Consider the following 24,871-nt stretch of genomic DNA (forward strand, 5'->3'; position numbering starts at 1 on the left):
GCTCCTTCGTCTTGGCGCGGATGAGCCAGTCGTCCAGGTAGGGGTAGACGTGAATCCCCTCGCGGCGCAGCTGCGCCGTCACCGGTGCGAGGCACTTGGTGAATACCCTGGGTGCCGACCGTAGTCCGAAGGGAAGGGCTTTGAACTGGTAATGACGCCCTTGGACCACGAACCTGAGGAATTTTCGGTGCCCCTTTAGGATGGGAATGTGGAAGTAGGCATCCTCCAAATCCAACGACGATAGGAAGTCTCCTTCCTCCAGTTGACCCAGGACGTGCTGGAGGGTGACCATCCGGAACTTCTGCGCCTTGATGAACTTGTTCAGCCGTCGCAGGTCCAGGATGGGGCGCCATCCTCCCGTCTTCTTCTTCACGAGGAAGTATCGCGAGTAGACTCCGGAGCCCCGAAGCCTCTTTGGGACGAGTTCGATGGCGCCCTTTCTGAGCATCGCCTTTACCTCCAGGAGAAGTTGAGGGACGTGAAGTTCTTTCCTGGCCACGGGGGGGACGCGCGGGCACCTTCTTTGAAACTCGAGCGCGTGGCCCCGGGCCAGGGCGTCCAGCACCCAACGGTCGGTGGAGATGGACTCCCACACGCTGACGAAGCCCGCCAGCCGGCCTCCCACCGGGATGCTTCGGTGGGGGCCCGACCCCACGGCCGGTTCAATCCTGCTTGGACGCGGCCTTGCCGCCTTGACCTCCTTGGCGACGACGGCGGGGTCCGCTAGACTTGCCTCGTCCTCTGTAGGCCTCTTGCGACGACGAGCGGGCCGCTTAACGGTAGGAAGCGAAACCGCCGCCGGAACCTTTGGAGGCGCCCTTGCCTCCGCCGCTCCGAAAGGGCGTCCGTCGTTGCTGCAGGACTCCAAGGGCCCGGGCCGTCTCAGTATCCGCCTTGATGGCCTGAAGGGAATCGTCCACTGTCTTCCCAAACAGGTTGTTCCCGTCGAAGGGCATGTCCAGGACTCTGGTCTGGACGTCCTGCCGAAAGTCCGTAGCTTTGAGCCATCCACGACGTCGAAGGCAAACGCCGTTGCCCAGCTGGCGGAACCCAGTGTCGGCGATGTCCGTCGCCACGGTGATGGCGTGGTCCGAAGCCACTTCACCTTCCTGGAGGATCTCAAGGGCCTCCGCCCTCTTGTCGTCCGGCAGAAAATCCAGCAGGGGAGCTATCTTGTACCAGAGCTCCCTGTCGTAGCGGGCCACGATAGCCAAGGCGTTGGCCGCTTTAATCGTCGTCGCTGCCGACGAGATGACTCTACGTCCCATAGCATCCAATTTCTTTCCCTCGCCGTCCGGCGGGGAAGTCGATGTGGAGGCCGCACCCCCCCCGCTTTCTTCCTGGCTGCCGCGGAGACGACGGAGTCCGGGGTAGGCTGCGCCCGGAGGCATAGGGGGGGCGTGTCCGGGACCCGGTACTTTTTCTCGTACCGGTCTCTTCTAGCTGGCGTAGTGGAAGGGTTCTTGAGGAGGGAAAGGCCCTCATCCCAAATGTCGTCCAACAGAGGCACTGCGAGGACCGTCTTCCTCTTGGCCTCGCGCCGCTGATAAAGGAAGCCTTCCTTTTTCTTCTCCTCAGGGCAGAGTTGGAAAAGCTCGGAAGCCCTGGAGATCATGGAGTGGAAAGATCCGATCTCGTCGGGCGGAGAAGCCCTGGTGGGGGGCGACGACGGAAAATCCTCGTCGTATGCCTCGTCGTCCGTACCCGTCGCTGCCGTGTCAGTCCCCGTATCATCCCCTCGGGTGGACGGGGAGGAGGGCTGGACGGGGCGCGACGGTTGAAAAGGAGGTGGAGGATGGATCCTTCTTTTCTTGGTAGGGGGAACACCAGAAGGTCCCGGTTCTGGATCCCCCGACGGGAGAGGTTCCTCCGTCGGTAACGGTAGCCTCGTCCTTATCTCGGTGCATAAGGACTGTATGGCCAACAAAATGGCCGCCGAGTTGTCTCGCGGCGCTGGCAGAGGGGAATCCGACGGGCGAGCAGGGGCCCCGTCGGTATCCTCGACGATGTCGTCGTCGTCACCCGCGTCGGGGTCCATTCCGACGGGCTGGCCTTGTTCCACGCCTAGGCCGTGGCTTAAGACCTCGATCAGCTCCTCTTCTGAGGTTGAGGCCGAATCTACGACGACGCCCTGCCCCCCCTTCTTCTTCCCCACGGAGGGTTTCACGGGGGTCCTATCGATGGGCACAAAAGAAGACTCCCTCCGAGGAGGCAGGGAGATTCTGGGCCCTGATGTCGCCACCACTGGCGCAGCCTCCACAGGCTGAGCCAGGGCCGCCGCGACCGTTTCGATAGAGGGCTTGGTCGGATGGATCAAGGCCTTCACCACCTTAGGTGCGCTCACCGCCTTATCCTTGAGGGAGGGGGCACTGCCACGCTCCTCCTCTGCCTTAGAGCTCGACCGGGGCCTCTCCAGGAGCTTCGCCGGGTGCTCGGCCTTCCTCTTACCCGACCCAGAGCGTTGGCTCGTGGTTGATGGTGCCGGGGAGGGTGCGCCCTGCATGGCGCCCGTAGAGCCCGACCGTTCGGCGCTCCCGGTGCCAGCGGACTCGCGGTGCTTGGCCTTATGTTGGGCCCCCGTCGCCGGGGCGCCCTCAAAGGTCTTAGAAGACCGCTCGGGTTTCTTCTTCTTCTCGCCAGACGGGCTCTTACCCTCCAGCCAGTTGGCGAGACGTTGATGACGGTCCTTCATGGTCCGTTCCGACATGTTGCCGCAAAACGCACAATCCTTCTCCACGTGCGTTTTGTCCTCATGAAGGCAGTAAAGGCAGAAAGAGTGTTCGTCTTCCTTAAAGACGTTCTGCAGCTGGCATCCAGGGCAGACCCTGAACAGCTTTCCGGGCGTCGAGCTTCCCTTCTCCTGGGCCATCTCCGAGACCGGGCCTGAGAAGCTTCTGGAGTCCTCCGAAGTGTAGCTCGACGAAATCTTCACCCTTGAGGGGCACAGACGAATCCGACACGGGTCCCCGTTGATCGGATGTAGGATCGGTGGAGCTTGAGGCTCTTTTGACCGAAAGAATTGAAGTTTTTTGTGAAAAAGCGCGAAAAATAGCACTAACGCTCGAGAGCAATAGCACGAGGATCCCAACACATGAACATGCGGTAAAAATCTGAAGATGGCTGCCAGAGGCGGTGCTTAGGTAGAGGGCAGTCATTGGCTGTGGTCAGTATGACACAGAGACCAGTGATTGGTTATTACTATGAAAGACAGATCAGAAACGAAACTGATACTGGTTTTTTCTTTACCGAGGATTCCCAGCCTGACGACGGGGAATATTCATGAGCATGTGAATCCATGCCAGACCCCATGCTGGAGAAATAGCCTGACTTAAATATCACAAAACTGCATAGAATTGTTTGAAATTACTCTTTTCTGTAGTTTGTGAATTCTCCACCCCAGCAGCCACAGTGTCAGTTATGCCTGCGTCGCAGGCTGTGTGTGACGCATTGTCCTTTTTCTTTCATGACAAAAGAGCCACAATATTTTGGCTTCATCTCTGGACCTTGTGGTCCCTCCGGCTACCCTACCCCTCTCTCCCACCAGCCCCTCACCCGCACCTGTTGGGAGGGTTTTTAAATTCTTGGCCTTCTCTCTGGCTACTGAGGACCATGTCTTTAAGCTACAAATGCAATACAATCTTCTTCTCCTAGAGAGTCTATTCCTTTGAAAATGATTAAAAAGTGTGGCAGGGAACTTGTTTTCAATCCTTACTGGAGCACTGAACTTTTCTATGTATTCTGGTTTTATTTCCTCTGCAATTAAGAGCACTGTGGTCTCGCCTCTTTTGAAAAAATACTCCCTGGATCCTGCTGTGCCCACCAATTTTCAGCCAAGCTCCCTGTTGGGCTTTCCTGTGAAGGTGCTGGAGGCAATAGTAACCTCCCAATTGAGAGATTGCCTAAAAACTCCCCAACTGAGAGATTTCCTTTATAGTCCGGTCTCTGCCCAGCAATGGGTATAGAGTCAGCATTACTCTGTCATAAATGACCTGTCCTATCCTTCATCAGGGCCGATGTAGGACTTATCATGTTGGACATCTTGGCAGCATTCAACACTACTGATCATGCTATACTTGCCAACGCTGAGAGGAAATCGGTATTGGTGGGGCTGCTCTTGGCTGGTATCGGTCCTTTTTGGCTGAAAGGACTCAAATTCTCTCCCTTTCCCCTTTTTCTGCTGCCACCAAGCCACTCACCTGGGGAGTTCCACCGTGTTAGGCATGTTCTTCTTTGTTGATTACTCTTTATGTCCTTCCTCTGGCCAAACGTATCCATGCTTACGGCTGTCACTTTTATGCGTATGCTTATGAAACAGCCGAGTCTTCACATTGATTATGACTTTGACCTAGTGTCATCTCAGCTGAGCAATTGTCTTTCTGCCATTGGTTATTGGATGAATACCAATTGGCAGAAGCTAACTCTGAGAAGATTGAAATTAATATTTTAGGGAAGTCCCCCACTGTGTCTTCTATGTGGACAAAAGAATGGTGGTCTGTTTCTTGGGTCCCTTTACCAACCCCAGTTCCCATAGTTAAGATGTGGTCAGTGAAAATGTCTTAATCACTTTCAATGTTTCGAGAAGTTAGTGCCAGATGTAACGCTGGTCACTTTAAACTCAGAACTTGAGAAAATCATGCTATACATTCCGGAGAGTCAGAGAAGCCAGGTGGTCTCTGCTACTATATCTGGTACTCTAGACTATTGTAATGCATTGTTTTTGTCTCAGCGCAAATTTGGTTATCAACGTCTGCACGTTTTGAGAAATTCTGCTCTCCGCCTGGCTCTGGGCATGGCGAAATTTGTCCACACCTCTCAGGTGCTGTGTGACCTCCACTGGCTCTCTGTGGAAGCTAGAGTCGAATTTAAATCTCTCTGTACGGTACATAGGGATTTTTATGGCTCTGAAACTGTGTATTTGCAGGAGAAGTTTACTAAGTATGCTCCGACCTGCAATCTCCGCTCTGCAAATCTCTTGCACCTCTGTGTTCCTTGGGTGTCGAAGAGTACCATGGGTGGTCGGGCCTTTGCTTCATTCCTTCCTCTCTGAGGTCTATTTCCGACCATTTGTCTTCCAGACTGTTCTAATGTCTTCCAGACTTGCCTAAAGTACAGGAGTGGCCTTGAGGTCTTCCTGCTTGTGGGGGCCTAGTGGCAGGCAGTGTGTTTTCAACACCAAGATACCCTTAGGTCGTTATCACGCTTTATTTAATACACTTAACATAACATAAATTAGACCAGTATATGTCCATTGGATATTCCCAACATCTCCTGTGAAGTGGTCTGTGGTAAGTGGCAGTTTTAGGGGGTATCTAGATTGGTTGGCCAGCTGACCCTTATTGTGCAAATTTGTCCAATTCCCCTGAGAAGTGGTACTCAATGAGAAACCCGGTACCTGCTCACACTCTTGCTGCTGGTAGCTGATTTACTAATCTGATGGCAGAGTTCTGGCCATTTTAAACTTTTTTTATAATATTTGTGAGATTTGGTGGTTTAGGCACATCTGCGGTTTGGGTTCCCTGCTGCTGGATGTTTATCCCAGCACAAAGAAAAGGGGGGAATTATCCCATAAGTAGTGAGATAAGGGATTAAGAACTAGACTAAAACAAGAGGGTCCGCACTGCTGTGGGTTTAATTCATAATTAGTTTGAGTAACAAGTTATTTGTCAGGGTGTACTACAAGGGTATCACTCAAATTTTTAGACTGTAGCAGACTCTGAAAGCAAACAGGGTAATCTGATGATTGAAAAACCATAACAAATATTTATTTAACGAAGAAATAGTTGTGTAAATAATACATAAACAACTAAACATAAATCAATATAACAAACATATAAATGCATTTGTTCGATGGTTGGAAGGTTAATAGTCAAGAGACACCAAACACAAAACTTAAATGTAGGTTTTTCTTCAAACTTTTGAACAAAGTAGACAAAAGAGAATTCTAAAAGAAACTGGACAACAAACTGCCAACTGTATGGTGGCCGAGATCCCAGCCAATATTCTCATTTATGGCCTATATTGGGCCACTGCACAAGTTGTTCTCAAAAGAGTTGGCAGGAGTAAAATTGTTCTATGTCCTACGATTTGTTGACAGGTCTGCCTACGTGTGCGTGTCAAAAGTTAGTGACATAAACAGTAAATTTAAATTGACATCATTAGACCACGCTTCGGCAAAATTGCCACCTGTCTGGCCAATAGTTCCATGACATAGTTAAAGCTGCCTTCCTCAGGGCGAAATACCATACAACAACTGGACCACTTTAGCTGCCCTTGGTTTGGGGGCCACCCGCAGCAATGCCTCCAGAGACCTGAAAACCTTTGGTTCTGCAACTCCCTGGATTCGCAATCCTTTGAGCCGCTCCGCTCCCTGCGAAAAACTCAGAGCCTCTGCCATTCTGACCTGGATACTCGGCAGGCTGCAAATCATAGTGCGACATGGACTCGATCCTCGGTCTGGCGCTTAGAAGCTTGAGGAGGCTGGCATTAAGCACAACGTAAATTTACGGCTCTGGGCAGAGGGGGGTCCTCCGGGGGCTGTGTCCGGCCGGGGCTTGGTGCTCAGGCTCTGCGGCTCCTTCTGCTCCTGAGCTCTGCTTAATGCCAGCCATAAACATGAATGGCCTTCCGATTCTCTCCAGTTCATTTCTAAGGAACTCTCTAATCGGCTCAGAACTCTCTTAAAGTGACTTTGGATATATGGATCTGCCCCTGAACATTTTGCACCCAGAAAGGGTCCATGGAGATCTAGGTCAAGAAGTAGAATTTTAGTACTTATCTGTGTTTTTTGATGCATTTTGTAAGTTCAACTGTAAATCTGTGTTTATTTTCCCCTGAAGTGAATTGCATTGGTGTACACTTCTTAAATGGATCTATAGTACTTGGGGGCCTCAGTCTGTGTTTTGGAATTCTTTTCACCCATTGTTAAGATGGATTTCTAAAATCTGGCCTGGTGGACAGATTCTAGGTGGCCGCTGTTAGGGAAAATTTCACTTACTGCTATTTTACTGCTATATTTGTCGACCCTCCAATCATTTAGCTTTTGATGCAGCCTCCTGTCCTGACTTTTGCCAGTGGAGCACAGACTTCAGCTGCACTCCACTGGGCTTTCGCTCATTATTATGGGTAAACTGACACGTCCTCCAGGCTGTCAATACTGAGAAGCTTGGTTTCTCGTAGTCTTTCGACTTTGTTGCCACTTTTGGCAACTGTATTTCATTGCACAAAGTGCCGAGCAATGGGGTGCAATGGGGTCCTTGCATTTTCAGGTCTTAGTCATCCACTAAGGATTTTTCGGGTAACTGGACAATATTCCTAGGAGTAGACTGGTGGCAGCAGAAGCCTTTTCATGTATTTTTACAACATTTTACAGAGCCATACCGCGGTTACTGCGTTTGGCTCATGACTGTGGCTAGTGTCCATCATGGCCCGTGCCACAAGGTATTTTGTCTTCTCCTTTGGCCATTTTGTCCGTTGGCCTTCCCTCTGGTCTTTGTGACACAGGAATTCTTTATTTGAGCATGCAGTCACCCGCAAAAGCTGCTGCTTTTCGTAGGCAACTGGAGGTCACGTGTGTAGGTACCCATGAAGTGGGCTGGGACTGTCTGGTCCCAATTCACAATATTGGTGCCAGGATGTCTGGTGTGCATGAGGGCATGAGAGCCGCAGTGGTGCCTTGCTGGCGCGCATGAGTGGGGCAGATCTCCTCTTTGGCCAGCTGGGTACGAGCACTCACTGGACTTGTGGATATGAGAAGGGGTCCCGAATGCAGATCCGCAGATCAGCAACAGGTCCGAATCAACCTGTAGATGGAGTCAAGTATCCAGAAGAGCCGAGCAGACCCAAGGAATATCCGGAACTGCACAGAAGAAGGTTGGCACTCTGAGCCCGTTGTTGTCCCGGTAGAGTCTGATTTGGAGTGATGGGGCCAATCACTCTCGACGCCTCCTGGTTGACCTGCAAAAGAGCTTTCTCTGAAGTGTTCCTGGGTCATTCAGTGGACTGTCCAGCTCGAATCTTGGCACCCAGGCAGGAGCGGTGTCCTATCGAGTTTTGTCGTGTTTTGTCTCGAGCTTTTGGGAAAACTGTGAGAGTTGGGTGGCCCTGCGTCACTGTGCTACAGTGACAGTCGCTTCTGGTGAGTTTCCCGCCTTTCTTCAAGTGCCCTGAGACCAGCTGCATCAATGTTTTCTTTGTTCACAACCAAGACAAGCAATACAGCTCCTGGTGTAAACCGGACTCGCTGGCGGCGTGATGGGGTTGTAAGTCCTTCGATTGGGTCAGTTTGCCGCCTTCGCAAATACCTCCAACATTTGGAGTCACAGGTTTTCCAACTCGGCTTTAGAAGCCCTTCTACTCTGGTAGCTTACCCATTTTCTCTCAGGTGAGGAATCCAACGAGATTGATCTGAAGCGATGACGCCTTTTCCTAGCCCACCTCAATGAAGACGAAGAGCACTGTGGGAAACTTGAAGGTGTCATGAAGAGCATTGGGGGAAACCTGAAGGTGTCTCACTCGCTAGTCCCTGGGGATCTGTCATCCAAGAAGCCAGGACACGGCCAACGATCTAAAGCCCCCATGACTGTATTTTATCCTAGCAGCCACACACAACCCCAGCAACCTGAGATACTAAAGAAGGGTAAATTATAGATCAATCCCCAGAGGGGGGACATCAGGTCCAGGAACTGTGGTATTAATAGAGCCCTGAGTATATGGGTCATTGTGACTGTATTTTATCCTCCCCTCACCCTGGCATCCCTTTCCTGTGCCGCCAAGGGGCCTGCCATAATGAATGAATAGCATGTCGTAGTTGTTTAGTTTAGATAGGAAACAGTATATTTCATGTTTGCCCGGACCTTCACTGCGAGGATGAGCCCAGCGGACCAACGTGGAGCCAGATCGACGGAGAAGAACTAGCCAATTAGTGATTGGTATCCCTTATGGAGCAGGCCCATGTGTAGTGTGCCTCCAATAAGGAGCACCAAAACGTCCATTATAGCAATGGCATTTTTTATGGTTATAACCCAAGTAGTTCTTGTTATCCTTGCAAAAGCTATCTTTTGGCCTTTTTCCCTAGTGGGTTGTATTTACTCTGGTGGTTGCGTATCGCGGTCTATGCCTTCAATATTCACGCGCTTCCAATTAAAAAATATACCAGCCGTCACTGCTAGAGAATGGACAGGACCGGAACAACAAGCCCAAGACACACCCTAGTAGGCACAGAGCATGGTCAAACCTAGCAGGCTCACAGCAAAGATGCATCCTAGCAGGTCCAGAGCAAGGTCAAGCCTACCAGGCTAACCGCAAAGACACACACTAGCAGGGACAGATGGAGGACTAGCCAATGCAGGCCTAGATGCTCTTATACCATCGTGGCACAGGAGTGCCCTTCTTTGCTGAAGTCTCGCCTCCTGGACCCTGCTCCATTCCAATGGACCAAGCTTGCAAGGCAAGCTCTGCCGTGCCTGCAAATATTTATAACACCAGCCATTTAAAGATTGCGAGCGCCACGGCGCCCACTGCTGCAACCGGCCTTCCCATGTGCCCATGTCTGCCGGGAAGCGATTGGATGCCCGCTCCGGAAAAGCCTGCCGGCTCCCTGTAAAGGCCAGCTTTTAAAGCCCTACACTTTGCTTCATGTCTGGCACTGTCCAGCAATAGCCACTGGCCCGCCGCCTGGCTCAGTCTATACCTCACAATGAACTTGTCATGTATTTTGCACCGCTACCCCGTCCTAATTCAGATATCTTCTACTTAAGAACCTATACACAAAAAAATTCAGAATTTACAGAATGTAATCATATCTTAATCGTAATCACTCACCACCTGCATTGCTCTCAAAGACACTTTTAAAAATACATGAAATCTAGAACCATATAAAACTTAATTTCATATATCCATAAAATCCAAACAATTTCATAATACTCATAAAATTCCATAAAATCGTAAATTTCGTTTCATTTCATATACATTTCTTGGGAATTTCTTGATTGTCTCTATGCATTAATTTCCCTTTATATCTTTACCATTTGTAATTGTTCTATGTTTTCAAACGTGCGGATATCACTCTCCAGATTTGGTATAATGCCGTGTGCACAGACTCTAGTTCAGTATTAAAGCAATAGCCCCAAAACGTAACACTTTCTATGGCCTCGTAGCTTCCAGCAAACTGCCCCAATTTTGTCATGTAGATGGATTCGAACTTTGGACAAAGTGTCAGTACATTCTCCTGGGACTTACAAATTCAACATATTCTCTGTTTGACTGGAAGCTTGATGTATGCACCTTGTAGTGTTAATAATGGCAAATGGTTTATTTGCAGTTTCAACACGAAATTTAGTACTGCCGGACTAGGGCATTTTAAAAGATAATGCTGGGTTTTAAGATAGCAATGCCCAATGCCCAGTACATACTTGAAATTATGCAATGTTTGCAGATGTAAGTAATTGTTTATCCAGTCCTACCACTCCACCTTGTTTTTGTACAACGCCTTCAGAACCTCCTACGTTGCACCACTTTCAAAATCGACGGTCCACTCTACGTTAGTGAAACACCCCTCATTCAATTTTACATAGTTATTGGAACTTTCTGTTTCATAAATCATGCCCATAAATTGCAACAATTGGCATATAGGCACGCCACTTGATTTAATAGAGAGAGCACCCCTTCGTATGAATGGTTGGCTCCTACGGGAAACTAATCCCAGTTCTAAATGTAAATAGGCCATTTGCGTAGTTGAGGATAAATTGAAGAGCTTCCTCCAAAATTGTCCTACCACTACATTTAGCCATGTCAGATCCTTCAGTCAGGTCCTTCAGTCAGGTCCTTCAGTCAGGTCCTTCAGTCAGGTCCTTCAGTCAGGTCCTTCAGTCAGGTCCTTCATGGCTAACGCTTCAAGTCGGTAGAGGATAGATGGTCAGAAGCTATGTGTGTACAACTTTAGAATCCCTTCAAGCGAGTAGCCAGCAGTTTGTTTCACTGATTAAACAAGTTTATTGCCTGGCCTTTCTTTTCTTGCCCTCGACAATAGCCCCATTAGCCATCAGCTGCACTCCCAGGTAGGGGTAACTATTAACGTAATCCACCTTATGGGAGTCTGTCTGCAAGTTGACTCTAGCTATCTTACTTCCCGATACTACCATCATATCTTCTACATCTTCTTGCCGCATCGATGGTACAACAAGTAAGGGATACTACACCCCTTGCATTACTGCCAGCTTTCCTTTAATGCACTGAAATTGCTTTTCTGCCTTCGCATCTGTTCAATTCACCTCGAGCCTGATGCCTATGTGTCACCTGGCGCACGTGGCATACTGCGCTGCAAGGCTTTGCACACCTAGACTGCCGCAAGGTTGACTCTTATTTATCTCTTTCCATTACTGGGTAAACCTGCACCAAGACCGCGCACTACTGAAGAAGCCTAGCCTTTCCCGGCATGGAGTCCCCAGCTTGTGCCACAAGGTCTATACCGACAACTGGTTCCTCCATCCCTTCGTCACTGTGGTCTCTCCTCTGCTTATTCATTTTCGGAATTGCCTTCTAGCGCTACACACTCCACTACGACTTCTTGCGTCTACAGTACGCAGATCTATGTTGATTATTGGTCCGCATTTGCTTGCGGCCGAATTGCCCGAAGCCTATTTGCTCGACCCCCGTTTTCTTTCGTTCTCTTATGTTTTGGTGCCCTGGCACCAATGCTATGGAAGCGGGGGGACCCCCACACCCCGAAATCCCAAGCAAATACATTCAAACAAAATGGGTAAAACAAATTACTGAGGGGTTTGGCTTGTCGCGCCGCCTCAGTGTTCCCAACATGCAACGCTGCTATTGCCTACTGCTGCCCTTTAAGTACTGCCTTTTATATTCTCTCTCAACCCCTCCACTCTTTAAGAAGACACATCCGCTTGTGAATGCTTCCTGCTTGACATTTTTATTATGAACTGCCTGTTCTATACCTGTCTGCATGTCTGAAGTAGCCCCACGTGACATGAGGCTTTCCCATACACATACCTATTTTGTCTTGTACGCAAGTCTGCATGTCTTAAGTAGTCCTCCGTAACATGATGTGAGGCTTTCCCAGTCTGCATTCACACACACCAACTCATTATGTAACCAATATGCATGTTCTTGCACTTCACAAATTGTACTATGCACTTTCTGTAACTAGCACCTAGATATTTAAAATAAATAAATAAATGCAATTGAAAAAGGGCAAGCCCAGGTAGGAGCATTTAAATAACAAGCCTGGGCCCTAAAAGCATGCAGGAAAAGTGCATTAACAAGCCCACTTCTAGTCAGGGAATTACTGCGTTGAGCAGAACTGAGCCACTGCTCCTGTAACTCAAAAGAGAAAAGATGATGATGAGCTTCAGAAACTTGCTATAGAAATAGAAAGCAGTCGGTCTGCTGGTCCCCTGCTCTAGCTAGCCCCAGTCGACCAATCGGGATACAGTGCAATTGGAGAAGAAAAAAAAAAATCAAAGGAAACTACAAATCAGCATAAATAAGGCGATGAGAAAGGACAAACAGAAGGTGGCTTTAAGAGCGTGAATGCCCATAATGTGCCCACAAAATGCAGACCACAGAAGGTGCGCAAAAGACGATAAGTCAAGCCCAAGCAGCCTCAGAAACTGGCAAAACAACCCCAGGCAGAGCCTGAAATTGGACAATATATATGATGCTTGTCCAGAGAATGAAAATAGACCAAGATAGTAAGACCCAGATAAATAGCACTCAGATAAATAGCACACAAAGCTCAAGCAGGCTGTGGGAAGGCATGAAATGGTCAAGTAGGCACAGAGAATTGACCAGGCAAAGTGACAAAGAGGAAGGACAAAGCGACACAAACTAAGAAGCAGCGAGAAGTCAATCCAAGCTTAAGAAAGGCTAAGCCCTCAGATAGACTAACTTAGCTCTAGAAGACCTTTAGAAGGTTAAGGCAAATCCATGGGAGCCCTTGAAGAAACACCAGAGAAATGGCCATGAACCTCAAGCAGGCCTCAAAAAGGACATGAAGGCGGTCAAACCAAACCCACAGAGTGCCTGGGAAATAACAGACCAGCGCACCTAAAGGTAGCACCACCGGTAACTACATTCAAAATAGTGCCGAGTAATTCCTCTCGCAACTCATCGCTCAGTCTCCTTTAATCTCCATTTCTAGGCACTTGTACCATCAAATGATTCAACACTTGCACATACTCTCTTATAATAATTGTCCTAGCTAAAGAATCTCTGTAGTTGAAGAAATACATCAAAAGCAATATGAGAAACCCAGAGCTCTGTGCAAAAACCATTGTATTACAGAACATCCATAACATTACACAAACCTTCCTATCCTGCAAGGCAAGTACCACACATGTAATCTAGCCATGACCAGTGCATGTCCACTGTCAGCGGCTGATCAGGACAGATGTCTTTACCCCTGGCGCGCACCCATGCATTCATGGCTTCACCCTGGAGGTTATCATTCCGTGGCCCCGGGAGGCGGGGCGTCTTAGGAAAATGTCAAGACTGCCCCCGAAGCGATGCAGTACATAGGTCTGAGAATACAATCTCTCCTCCTCTGCCACAACATGACACTGATGGGCCCAGTTAAGGGACTGCAGATCCCCTCCTGTACCCTAATCCTTCCCTCACTCTGAAGGACCCGATTAGGGACTCTAGATCTCACGTTGTCCCTGCTTGGCTGGCAGTCTGTCTCAAGTGAGGCAAACAGTAGAGCAGTGGAGTAGCCATCTGGTGTGCCAGTACATACTCCAGAACCCAGAGCAGCAGATCTGTGATCTACTTTCTGTCTTTGATGGTCCCCAAAAGGAGACTTTACAGTCCACGTCCCACCCACAAGTTCCAGATAAAGGCTCATCCTTACAATTAGCCCTGCGTTATAGAGCGTGAACTTCAAATATCGCGTGACTACTTTCTCCTCTGCCTTCATTCTGTGATCACTCTGCAAAACCCAGGGGGATTGTTCTAGAACATTATGACCAGCAACTCTCTGCCACCACTGCTCTAGTCCTACTATCATTCTGCAGGAGGTAGGTAAGGCATTCCAGCCCCCCAGAGCAGCAGAGCTCTCTACTCTCTCTGCATTAACTCCACCATCACTCTGCAGCACCCAGCCAAGACATTCTAATGCTCCTCCAGTCCCAGCCCCCACTCCCTACAGTCCTACCATCACTATGAAGGTCCCAGCTAGGCCACTATTGAATATTCGCCAGCTCTGCCATAGCCCGGTTATCATTCTGCAGGACCCAGGCAAGGCATTCTCCAGCCCCATCCACCACTCCCTGCAGTCCTACCATCACTATGAAGGTCCCAGCTAGGCCACTATTGAATATTCGCCAGCTCTGCCATAGCCCGGCTATCACTCTGCATGACCCAGGCAAGGCATTCTCAAGCTCCTCCAGTCACAGCCCCCACTCCCTACAGTCCTACCATCGCTATGAAGGTCCCAGCTAGGCCATTATATAATAGTTAACACCTCTGCCATAACCCGGTTATCATTCTGCAGGATCCAGGCAAGGCATTCTCCAGCCCCATCCACCACTCCCTGCAGTCCTACCATCACTATGAAGAACCCACCAAAGCAGTTATAAACTATTCGCCACCTCTGCCATAGCCCGGCTATCACCCTGTAGGACACAAGCAAGGCATTCTCAAGCTCCTCCAGTCCCCGCCCCCACTCCCTACAGTCCTACCATTACTATTAAGGACCCAGCTAAGCCCCTATAGAATTTTCGCCGCCTCTGCCATATATAATTATAACATAATTATAATTGGTTATTTATAACGCACTTAATACCGAAGAGGTTTCTAAGCGCGGACCCGGGATTCAAACCTGTGTTACTCTGTAACTTCTTAGAAAGACGAGCGCGTTGCCACTGAGCTATACTACCCCTGCCATAGCCCGGCTATCGCTCTGCAGGAACTAGGTAAGGCATTCTGTACCACCCCTAGCCCCCCCTCGCCCCCCCGCCCCCTTCCCCCCCACCCCCCCCACCCCCTTCCCCCCCACCCCCTTCCCCCCCAAGTCACAGAGCAGCTCTCAATTTCGGCCCTGGTCCCAACATCATTTTGCAGGATCGAGCTAAGGCATTCTAGGGCACTCTAAGCAGCACTCTCTAAGGCACTTTTCTCTAGCCCTGTTGTCACTATTAAGGATCAGGATAAGATTTCCCCTCCCCATGTGCCACCCTGCCCAATGTGGTCTCTCTAAAGGGCCAAGTTACGTGACTAATTCGCTCATCTCCTTTACGCCCTAAAGTCTTCCTGCAGCGAGAGTAGCAGACAATGGTGAAAGGCAGCAGCAGCAAAGGAAGATGGGGAGAAAGGTGTGTGGGAGAGAACCTGTGGTAAGTGGCTTGCCTCTGTGCCTGCTCCAGCTCTGCCGCCGCAGCCCGTTCCTGGCTGGATGCCTGCTTCACGCTTTCAGTCTTGTGGCGGCGACGGGTGCGGCTTTCACCACTCCGCTCCAGTATGATGTCGTCAGTGGTTTTGGGGGTGCTGAGCTCGATGTTCTCTGGTTTACTCTGCCAACGAGGAAGGCAAATGAATATCATTGTTACAAAACTGGAAGCAACTTGTGTAACCCTCCTGAGGAAGCCCCTGCCAACACTTACTGATGTAAGGCAATGCTAACAGCCTCCTCAAAATTAGGCAGAGGAAATGACCTCACCACCATCTTTCATACTTCAGTGCCTTTGACCATTTATTACTGTTCCCAGACAGCACCCAGACGTTATGGACCCAGGAAGAGCTCTGAGGTCTCCTTTTACATAAGCAAAGGCAGTGCTCTCCCCTATACTCTTACAGTCGACAGACAGTGACACTAGCCTCATATTTCCTTCCCCTGCAGAAGATCACCTAACTCCATTTGATTGAGTCACAAAAGGAGTATGTCCATTTTACAATACTGAACCCATTCTCTTGCAACACCTTGGCAACACCCATCACTGAGTTAGTCAGGCTAGGGCTGCCCCAGTCAGGAGATTATCACACAAGCTGCAAAACATTTTGGCTCTCATCCAATAGCATTCAGGCCCACATCCTCAACCCTAGTACACAACACTGCAAGATTGGGGGTGCGCAGTAAATGTACACCATTTCCTTCATACTTTGGCAAAGGACATAAATGCTAGCCTTTGGCTTGAACATTGCTCCCAGAAGCTTAATATCTAAAATAGCACAGGAGGCCAGGCTCGTCTGCAAAAGTCCTCTTGCCAGCCGTGACCGGGTGACCAATCCACAAGGCATTTGGTTGCTTGAAGGACCCCAGCATGGAATACACTGTCCCTGACTCGGGCCCTGGCCCCGATTCCTAAAACATGGAATATGCCAGCAATTCCTTTTCCAACTCCACGCCTGTGTTAAAAAGTTCCCCACTGCCACCATACAAAAGAGAGGATTATTCCTGGTTAATAAAACATTAACAGCTGCCCCACTTACACGACTACATCAGCTACAGCTTGCTTGTACAGAAACGGCTACTGGTCCAACACCACTACTGGGAAATGACTTAATCAACCGAGACACTGGTCTGCTTTTTTGAAGTATGATGAAAAGTGAAATATGGATAGGAAAGAACACAATGGATAAAAATAACAGTTGCAACGGTTGCGAGTGAGCAGAAGGTTGACTCAGCTACTAAAAACGGTCTGTTGAATATATATATAGACTTGCAATTATATACCTAAATATGTGCATGAATATCCCAATTACAAAATCCAAAGGGACTATTTACATTTCAAATGTAATGTTCTTCCTGCACCGGAAGTGACAGCGTCCTGGCATGACTTTCCTATGAATTGCACAACAGGCAATGTCGGCTCTGTAATGAGGGGAGAACTGAAAACTTAAAACACCCAATATCACCTGGTCTTGGAACTATGGGGCTACGAAATAAACATCTTATATCACAATACACGCAACGGATGACTGAAGAAGCTAAGGAATAAACGGTGTCCAGTCAACTCGTCGAAAAAAAACTGGTCGACTGCAATTTGGTCGACGCAATTTGGTCGAAAACCATTTCGTCGAAATTTTTTTTTCTTTATATATTTATTTTTGGGTTTTCGTTTTGTTAAAAAATGGGTTTTTAGAGAAAAAAAGGGGGTTGGGGGGGGACCCCCCCCAAAAAAAAAAAAAAAAGGGTTAAAATAGAAAAAAAAAAAATTCGACGAAATGGTTTTCGACCAATTTGATTCGACCATTTGTCTGGTCGACCAATTTTTTTCGACGAATTCACTGGCAACCGAATAAACATCTTAGACCACATTACACGCCTCTGACGACTCAAGAGGCTAAGGAATAAACATCTCAGCTCACACTACATGCCACCGACTCAAGAAGCTAAGAAATAAACATCCTAGATCACACTACAGGCCACCACCGACTCAAGAAGCTAAGGAATAAACATCTTAGCTCATGCTACCTGCTACTGACAACTCAAGAAGCAAAGGAATAAACATCTTAGCCGACACTACAGACCGCCCGACTCAAGAAGGTAAAGAGTAAACATCTTAACCCACACTAGACACCTCTGACGACTGAAGAAGCTAAGAAATAAACTACTTAGCCCACACTACACGTCTCCGATCCGACGTCACAAGAAGCTAAGGAATAAACATCTTAGCTCACACTACACGCTATTGACAACTCAAGAAGCTAAGGAATAAACATCTTAGCTCACACTACACGCTACTGACAACTCAAGAAGCTAAGGAATAAACATCTTAGATCACACTACAGGCCACCAACGACTCAAGAAGCTAAGGAATAAACATTTTAGCCCACACTACAGGCCACCAACGACTCAAGAAGCTAAGGAATAAACATCTTAGATCCCAATACACGCAACGGATGACTGAAGAAGCTAAGGAATAAACATATTATACCACATTACACGCCTCTGACGACTAAAGAGGCTAAGGAATAAACATCTCAGCTCACACTACATGCCACCGACTCAAGAAGCTAAGAAATAACCTCCTAGATCACACTACAGGCCACCACCGACTCAAGAAGCTAAGGAATAAACATCTTAGCTCATGCTACCTGCTACTGACAACTCAAGAAGCAAAGGAATAAACATCTTAGCCCACACTACACGCCGCCCGACTCAAGAAGGTAATGAGTAAACATCTTAACCCACACTAGACGCCTCTGACGACTGAAGAAGCTAAGAAATAAACATCTTAGCACACACTACATGCCTCCGACAACACAAGAAGCTAAGAAATAAACATCTTAGCTCGCACTACACGTCTCCGATCCGACGTCACAAGAAGCTAAGGAATAAACATCTTAGCTCACACTCCACGCTACTGACAACTCAAGAAGCTAAGGAATAAACATCTTAGCCCACACTACAGGCCACCAACGACTCAAGAAGGTAAAGAGTAAACATCTTAACCCACACTAGACGCCTCTGACGACTGAAGAAGCTAAGAAATAAAAATCTTAGCCCACACTACAGGCCACCAACGACTCACGAAGCTAAGGAATAAACATCTTAGCTCACACTACATGCCCCCGATCCAACGACACAAGAAGCTAAGGAATAAACATTTTAGCTCACACTACACGCTACTGACAACTCAAGAAGCTAAGGAATAAACATCTTAGCTCCCACTACACCCCTCTGACACAAGAAGCTACGAAATAAATATCTTAGATCACAATACACGCAACGGATGACTGATGAAGCTAAGTGATAAACATCTTAGATCACACTACAGGCCACCACCGACTCAAGAAGCTAAGAATTAAACATCTTAGCTCACACTACAGGCTGCCACCGACTCAGGAAGATAAGGAATAAACAACTTAGCTTGCACTACCTGCTACTGACAACTCAAGAAGCAAAGGAATAAACATCTTAGCCAACACTACAGTCCACCAACGACTCAGGAAGCTAAGGAATAAACATCTTAGCACACACTACAGGCCACCAACGATTCAAGAAGCTAAGGAATAAACATCTAGCACACACTACCTGCTACTGACAACTCAAGAAGCTAAAGAATAAACATCTTAGCCCACACTAAAGGCCACCAACGACTCAAGAAGCTAAGGAATAAACATATTAGCCCACACTACAGGCCACCAACGACTCAAGAAGCTGAGGAATAAACATCTTAGCCCAAACTACAGGCCACCGACGACTCAAGAAGATAAGGAATAAACATCTCAGCACACACTACTTGCTACTGACAACTCAAGAAGCTAAGGAATAAACATCTTAGATCACACTACAGGCCACCTATGACTCAAGAAGCTACGGAATAAACATCTTAGCCCACACTACACCCCTCTGACACAAGAAGCTACGAAATATACATCTTAGATCACAATACATGCAACGGATGACTGATGAAGCTAAGGAATAACCATCTTAGATCACACTACAGGCCACCACCGACTCAAGAAGCTAAGGAATAAACATCTTAGCTCACACTACACGCCTCTGACGACTCAAGAAGCTAAGAAATAAAAATCTTATCCCACACTACACCCCTCTGACACAAGAAGCTAAGGAATAAACAGCTTAGCCCACACTACATGCTACTGATGACACAAGAAGCTAAGGAATAAACATCATAGCCCACACTACATGCCACCAATAACTCAAGAAGCTAAGGAATAAACATTTTAGCAAACACTACACGCTACTGACGACACAAGAAGCTAAGAAATAAACAACTTAGATCACCCTACACATCTCTGACGACACAAGACGCTAAGGAATAAACATCTTAGCCCATACTACACGCTACTGACGACACAAGAAGCTAAGGAATAAACAGTTTAGCCCACACTACACGCTACTGATGACTCAAGAATCTAAGAAAAACATTGTGCCCACATTACACACCAATGACGACTCAAGAAGCTAAGAAATAAATATTTTTCCTCACACTACATGCTACTGAAGACACAAGAAGCTAAGAAAGAAACATCTTAGCCCACACTACACATCGCTGCCGAATCAAGAAGTTCAGAAATAAGCATCTTAGCTCACACTACATGCCAGTGACTCACAAAGCTAAGAAATAAACATCTTCGCTCACACTATACTAGGGCTGGGCGATATATCGAGTTTTCGAGATATATCTCTATATATTTACAAAATCGAAATAGGATGAGACAATATAATTAACATCGAGATTTATACGTATATAATAACATTTACTACAATGTTTTATTTACATTTTGATATTTATACAGCTGTGTGTATTCTCAAACAGGAAGAGGAACCCTGTATTTGCACTTTATTTTGATAATTGTCTTAAAAATAGAGGTGTTTGTGACATCTCACATGTAGTTGGCGGCTTACAAATGAGCATTTAACCCACAAACAGTACTGACATATATATATTGTACATCGCATTTCAGCTCAAAAATATCGAGCCATGACTTTTGGTCCATATCGCCCAGCCCTCGCCTACACGCCAGTGGCGACTCGAAGCTAAGGAACAAACATCTTAACTCACACTACACACCAATGACGATATAAGAAGCTAGGAAATAAGCATATTATCTTACACTACATGTCCCTGACTCAAGTTGATAAGAAATAATCATATTAGCCCACACTACACGCCAATGACGACTGAAGAAGCTAAGGAATACACTTTGTAGCCCACACTACATGCCAATGACGACTCAAGAAGCTAAGAAATAAACATTTTAGCCCACACTACACACTACTGACGACACAAGAAGCTAAGGAATAAACATTTTAGGCCACACTACACACTATTGACGACACAAGAAACTAAGGAATAAACATCTTAGCTCAAACTACACGCTACTGAAGAAGCTAAGAAATAAACATTGTAGCCCACACTATAGGCCACCAACGACTCAAGAAGCTAAGGAATAAACATCTTAGCTCACACTACGCGCCAATGACTCAAGAAGCTAAGGAATAAACCTCTTAGCTCACTCTACACACCAATGAGGAGTCGAGAAGCTAAGAAATAAGTATTTAGCCCACACTATACGCTATCGACGAGTCATGAAGCTAAGGATTAGATCGGGTATAGGATAATGACAGGGATGAATTCTATTTGATTTACTGAATTATCCACTACTGGTAGAAAATTGAAGCTTTGCTGTCTCTGACATAGTGGCTACTGTGATTATTGGAGAATAGCTCTTAAACTTGAAGCTAATAAAAATTCTCAAAGATCACCGACTGACAATGTGCAATGTAGAACATAAGATAATGCATACTTGAATTTTAACTGTTTGAATAATGGTAATATTGATTTTTATGAACTATTTAATTAGCTGGGGAATTTATTATTCTATATTATTGCTGAATGTATACCAACTATGTATTTTTTTAATTAAAATGTTGTCATGGTTAATCAAACCTTTTAATACCACAAAAGGAACACCATTATAAAACACATTACAATTGATCACACAATTACATAAATGTACTATTACCATTCTAAAAAGAATTAAACTCATTCCTTGTTTAAAAACAATTATTTCATATCATAAAATTTCATTTAAGTATCATTTCATCATTCTTATTTCTTCAAAAAAGTTATTTAGAAAGTCTCTGTATAACCTGCCACATATAGCAAACTCTAAAACACAAAACCAGATTTACACAAGAGTATATATAAGACCATGTCTGGTCAATCTCCAGGCTATCAATATTTAAATAATCTTTTTTCTATACACTTCCTTAAAATCCCCCTCACAGATCCTGCATAATCTTTGACAGAGGGATATGTTGCCAGGCACCCAAACAAGCCAAAGTTGGGATTTGTTTGAGGCAGAGTTGTTATATGAATCTTCTGGTGGTGACATTGTATTTATATCATTAAAATTAATAAAGTGCATTAATCCTAAAGCTTTGTCTAACATAACAGCTCAAGTAACATGTTCATTCAACAGTGATATATTATTGTCCATGTCCCATGCCAGTGCCGTGATATCGACCCCAACATTTCTAGGTTCACTCTTCTGAACTTTCTTACTTCTTTAATCCATAGATTAATAGCTTTTAAAGACCTACCTTCATCATTGACCTACCATCATTAATTCACTAAAAATGTAATATAGGGAAGGCTCTTTTCCCTTGAGTAGATAACATTTTCAGCATAAGAATACCAGCCGTAATTTTTCTTTGAATCATCATAGAAGACAATCCCAGTTCACAAAGTATCACCTCAAGGGGCATAGCCTGGGCGAGACCCATGGTCAGACGCCAGAGTTTGCCCTTTACCTTCGACAACCATATGGTCACTTTATCAGTAACAATTTCGTTTCCAACTATGCATTTCATAATTCGTACATATAAATTAAAGGAAATCGTGGATAGCCAGCCTATCACCTACCTGGTGGTTTGGCCCTCAATATGCATCAGCGGCGGCAAACGCATCTGGAGGGTAACAGGCGAGCTCCGAATTAGCTCTAACTTGCACTAAACCTAAGGAAAAGTAATATGCGGGTGCCAGGTTCTGTCATTTGTGAGGGAGACGGCAACTGCAGCTTGGTCATTAAATAATGGCGACTCCTCAAATGTGTGTCAGAAGCAGGCTCCAAACTTGATTTTTGAGAGACCCTGCTGTACAACTCACAAGGCCAAGGCACTCGCATGCAGTGATTACAAACATCTGCTCCTTTGAAGGGAGAATTGTAGTGTGAAAGAAATTGTCTTTTTAGTTCACCAGCTGGCTCAAACCAAATTAGGCTAGGAACTCTGCCCTGGCTTTCTACCTTACAAGGTCACTGAAAATTGAAACACTCCTAGTGTTGGTCTGCAGACCAAAATCCATCCCTCATATTTACTCACGTGCTCTAAAGGCCAAGACTCTGCCCGTCCCTATACCCCCATTCTTGTAGTTGGCAGTGAAGCCATGTCGCAGCAGTACACCCGAGCATGTGTTATCTAGGACACCTAGCACCCCAGTTAATGCACAAAAGAACACCATCCACCTCCCTATTTCTTAACTAGGAGCAATGACACTATTCTCAACACAGCTTGAGGATATTGGGGAGGGACTAATGAATGCACAGTATCAAGTGGTCTGCCTGATGGTGGACACAGGTAGGCTTGGTGAATAAGGATTAGTAAGAAATGCCTAAACACTATCTAAAAGGAAAGTGATTGCCCTAACCTACACTTGACCCTCAAAAGGGAAGTTGTGGCCCTATCCTACACCTGACCCTGAAAGGTGAGTGTATGCCCCAACTTGAATCCGTCATTGAAAGGGAAATGGTTGCCCTAGCCTGACGCTGACCCTGAAAGGTAAGCAGTTGCCCTAACCTGACGCTGACCCTGAAAGGGAAGCAGTTGCCCTAACCTGACGCTGACCCTAAAAGCGAAGTGGTTGCCCTAACCTGCAGTTGACCCTGAAAAGGAAGTGGTTGCCCTGTCCTGCAGCTGACAAGCTGACCCTTAAAGGGAAGTGACTGCCCTAACCTGCACCTGGACCCTGAAAGGGAAGTGGTGGCCCTAACCTGCAGATGACCCTGAAAGGGAAGTAGTTGTCCTTAAATGAACCTGTCCCTGAAAGGGAAGTGACTGCCCTTACCTGAACTTGTCTCTGAAAGGTCATCGATTGCCCTAACCTACAGCTGACACTGAATGGTAAGTGATTGCCATATCCTGCCCCTGACCCTCAGCACACCACACCCTCACCAGGAGGCTTCACTCGCTAGGTTTCCCTTACCTTTAACAACAAGGTTCACATTTGCATGTGTGCGTTTTTGTCAAGCAAATTATGTAAACTTCTACTTCGAAGCATCCCGCACCACGCACACTGCCATTTTCCAATAGGGCACACTACCCAGGTCTCAATTAAGTTGCATCACCAAACATGGGATATTACCAGCATGTCCCAAAAGCTACGACGTCCCATCTTGCTGGGTGGAGTGGTGATTTCTGGACTCCCGGCACCTGCTATTGAAGTGGATGAGAATTGCAGCGGCCGTGGGCACACCTTCCCAGCACCTCCAACTGTAAGGGACAAGCCCTTTGTGTCAGACATTGTTCTCCGCAGTCGACCTGGGGAAAAGAAATCCAGTTTGGTGATCAAGGTAAAAGCCTCTCTCCAGCACCTAAAGAGGTGACGTAACTTTTAAAGCCTATCAATGTGATGATCCCAAAAGCTGTGTATGTAAAGCCGTCTTCATCCAGTTGAGATTAACCCCAAGAAGCGCTTAGGTAGCGCCTTTCCCTCCATTTGAGGAAATCACCAAAGCACTCGCCCTATTCCTCTGCGACATTGATACAGACAACAAACCCAGCCCATCTCTCCCTGCTTGCACGATTCTCCTGCAAACCCAGCCCATCTCTCCCTGCTTGCACGATTCTCCTGCAAACCCAGCCCATCTGTCCCTGCTTGCACGATTCTCCTGCAAACCCAGCCCATCTCTCCCTGCTTGCACGATTCTCCTGCAAACCCAGCCCATCTGTCCCTGCTTGCACGATTCTCCTGCAAACCCAGCCCATCTGTCCCTGCTTGCACGATTCTCCTGCAAACCCAGCCCATCTGTCCCTGCTTGCACGATTCTCCTGCAAACCCAGCCCATCTCTCCCTGCTTGCACGATTCTCCTGCAAACCCAGCCCTACAGCAATCTACCTGCAACAAATCCTGCTGCCCTCTCATGCTGCATCATTCTGTCATCAAACTCTGGCAATTTCTCTTTCTACTCTGTGCCACCACGTCACTGCTAAGTGGGGATGCAGTGTTTCTTCTGTCTCACAGATCTGCTAGTACATTGGGGTAGCGGATATCAAGGTGAGACCACAAAACTCGTATTGTAAGGATAGAAAGATGTCATATCACCCCTGTGCCCCAATGGTTGATAAAGCTGGGACTCCCCTTTTACACGTCAATGCTACAGGTA

At 47.0% G+C, this 24,871-nt stretch overlaps 1 protein-coding gene across 8 annotated transcripts in view; it reads right to left on the minus strand.

The window, feature by feature from the left end:
* SZT2 (SZT2 subunit of KICSTOR complex) overlaps positions 1 to 24,871 on the minus strand; it is a 2,035,845-nt gene that overhangs the window by 502,045 nt on the left and 1,508,929 nt on the right. For 4 of the 8 annotated variants that reach the window (XM_069642429.1, XM_069642428.1, XM_069642430.1 and 1 more), the window contains 2 exons: positions 23,850 to 24,025; positions 15,343 to 15,524 (listed from right to left, as the gene is read on the minus strand). In XM_069642429.1, the coding sequence (XP_069498530.1) occupies positions 15,343 to 15,524; positions 23,850 to 24,025 (358 nt within the window). The remainder of the gene's footprint in view (positions 1 to 15,342; positions 15,525 to 23,849; positions 24,026 to 24,871) is intronic. The other 4 variants (XM_069642432.1, XM_069642427.1, XM_069642434.1 and 1 more) reach the window with 1 other exon arrangement.

This window comes from Ambystoma mexicanum, chromosome 1q (genome assembly GCF_040938575.1).
Source record: "Ambystoma mexicanum isolate Mex_15411 chromosome 1q, UKY_AmexF1_1, whole genome shotgun sequence".
NCBI lineage: Eukaryota > Metazoa > Chordata > Amphibia > Caudata > Ambystomatidae > Ambystoma > Ambystoma mexicanum.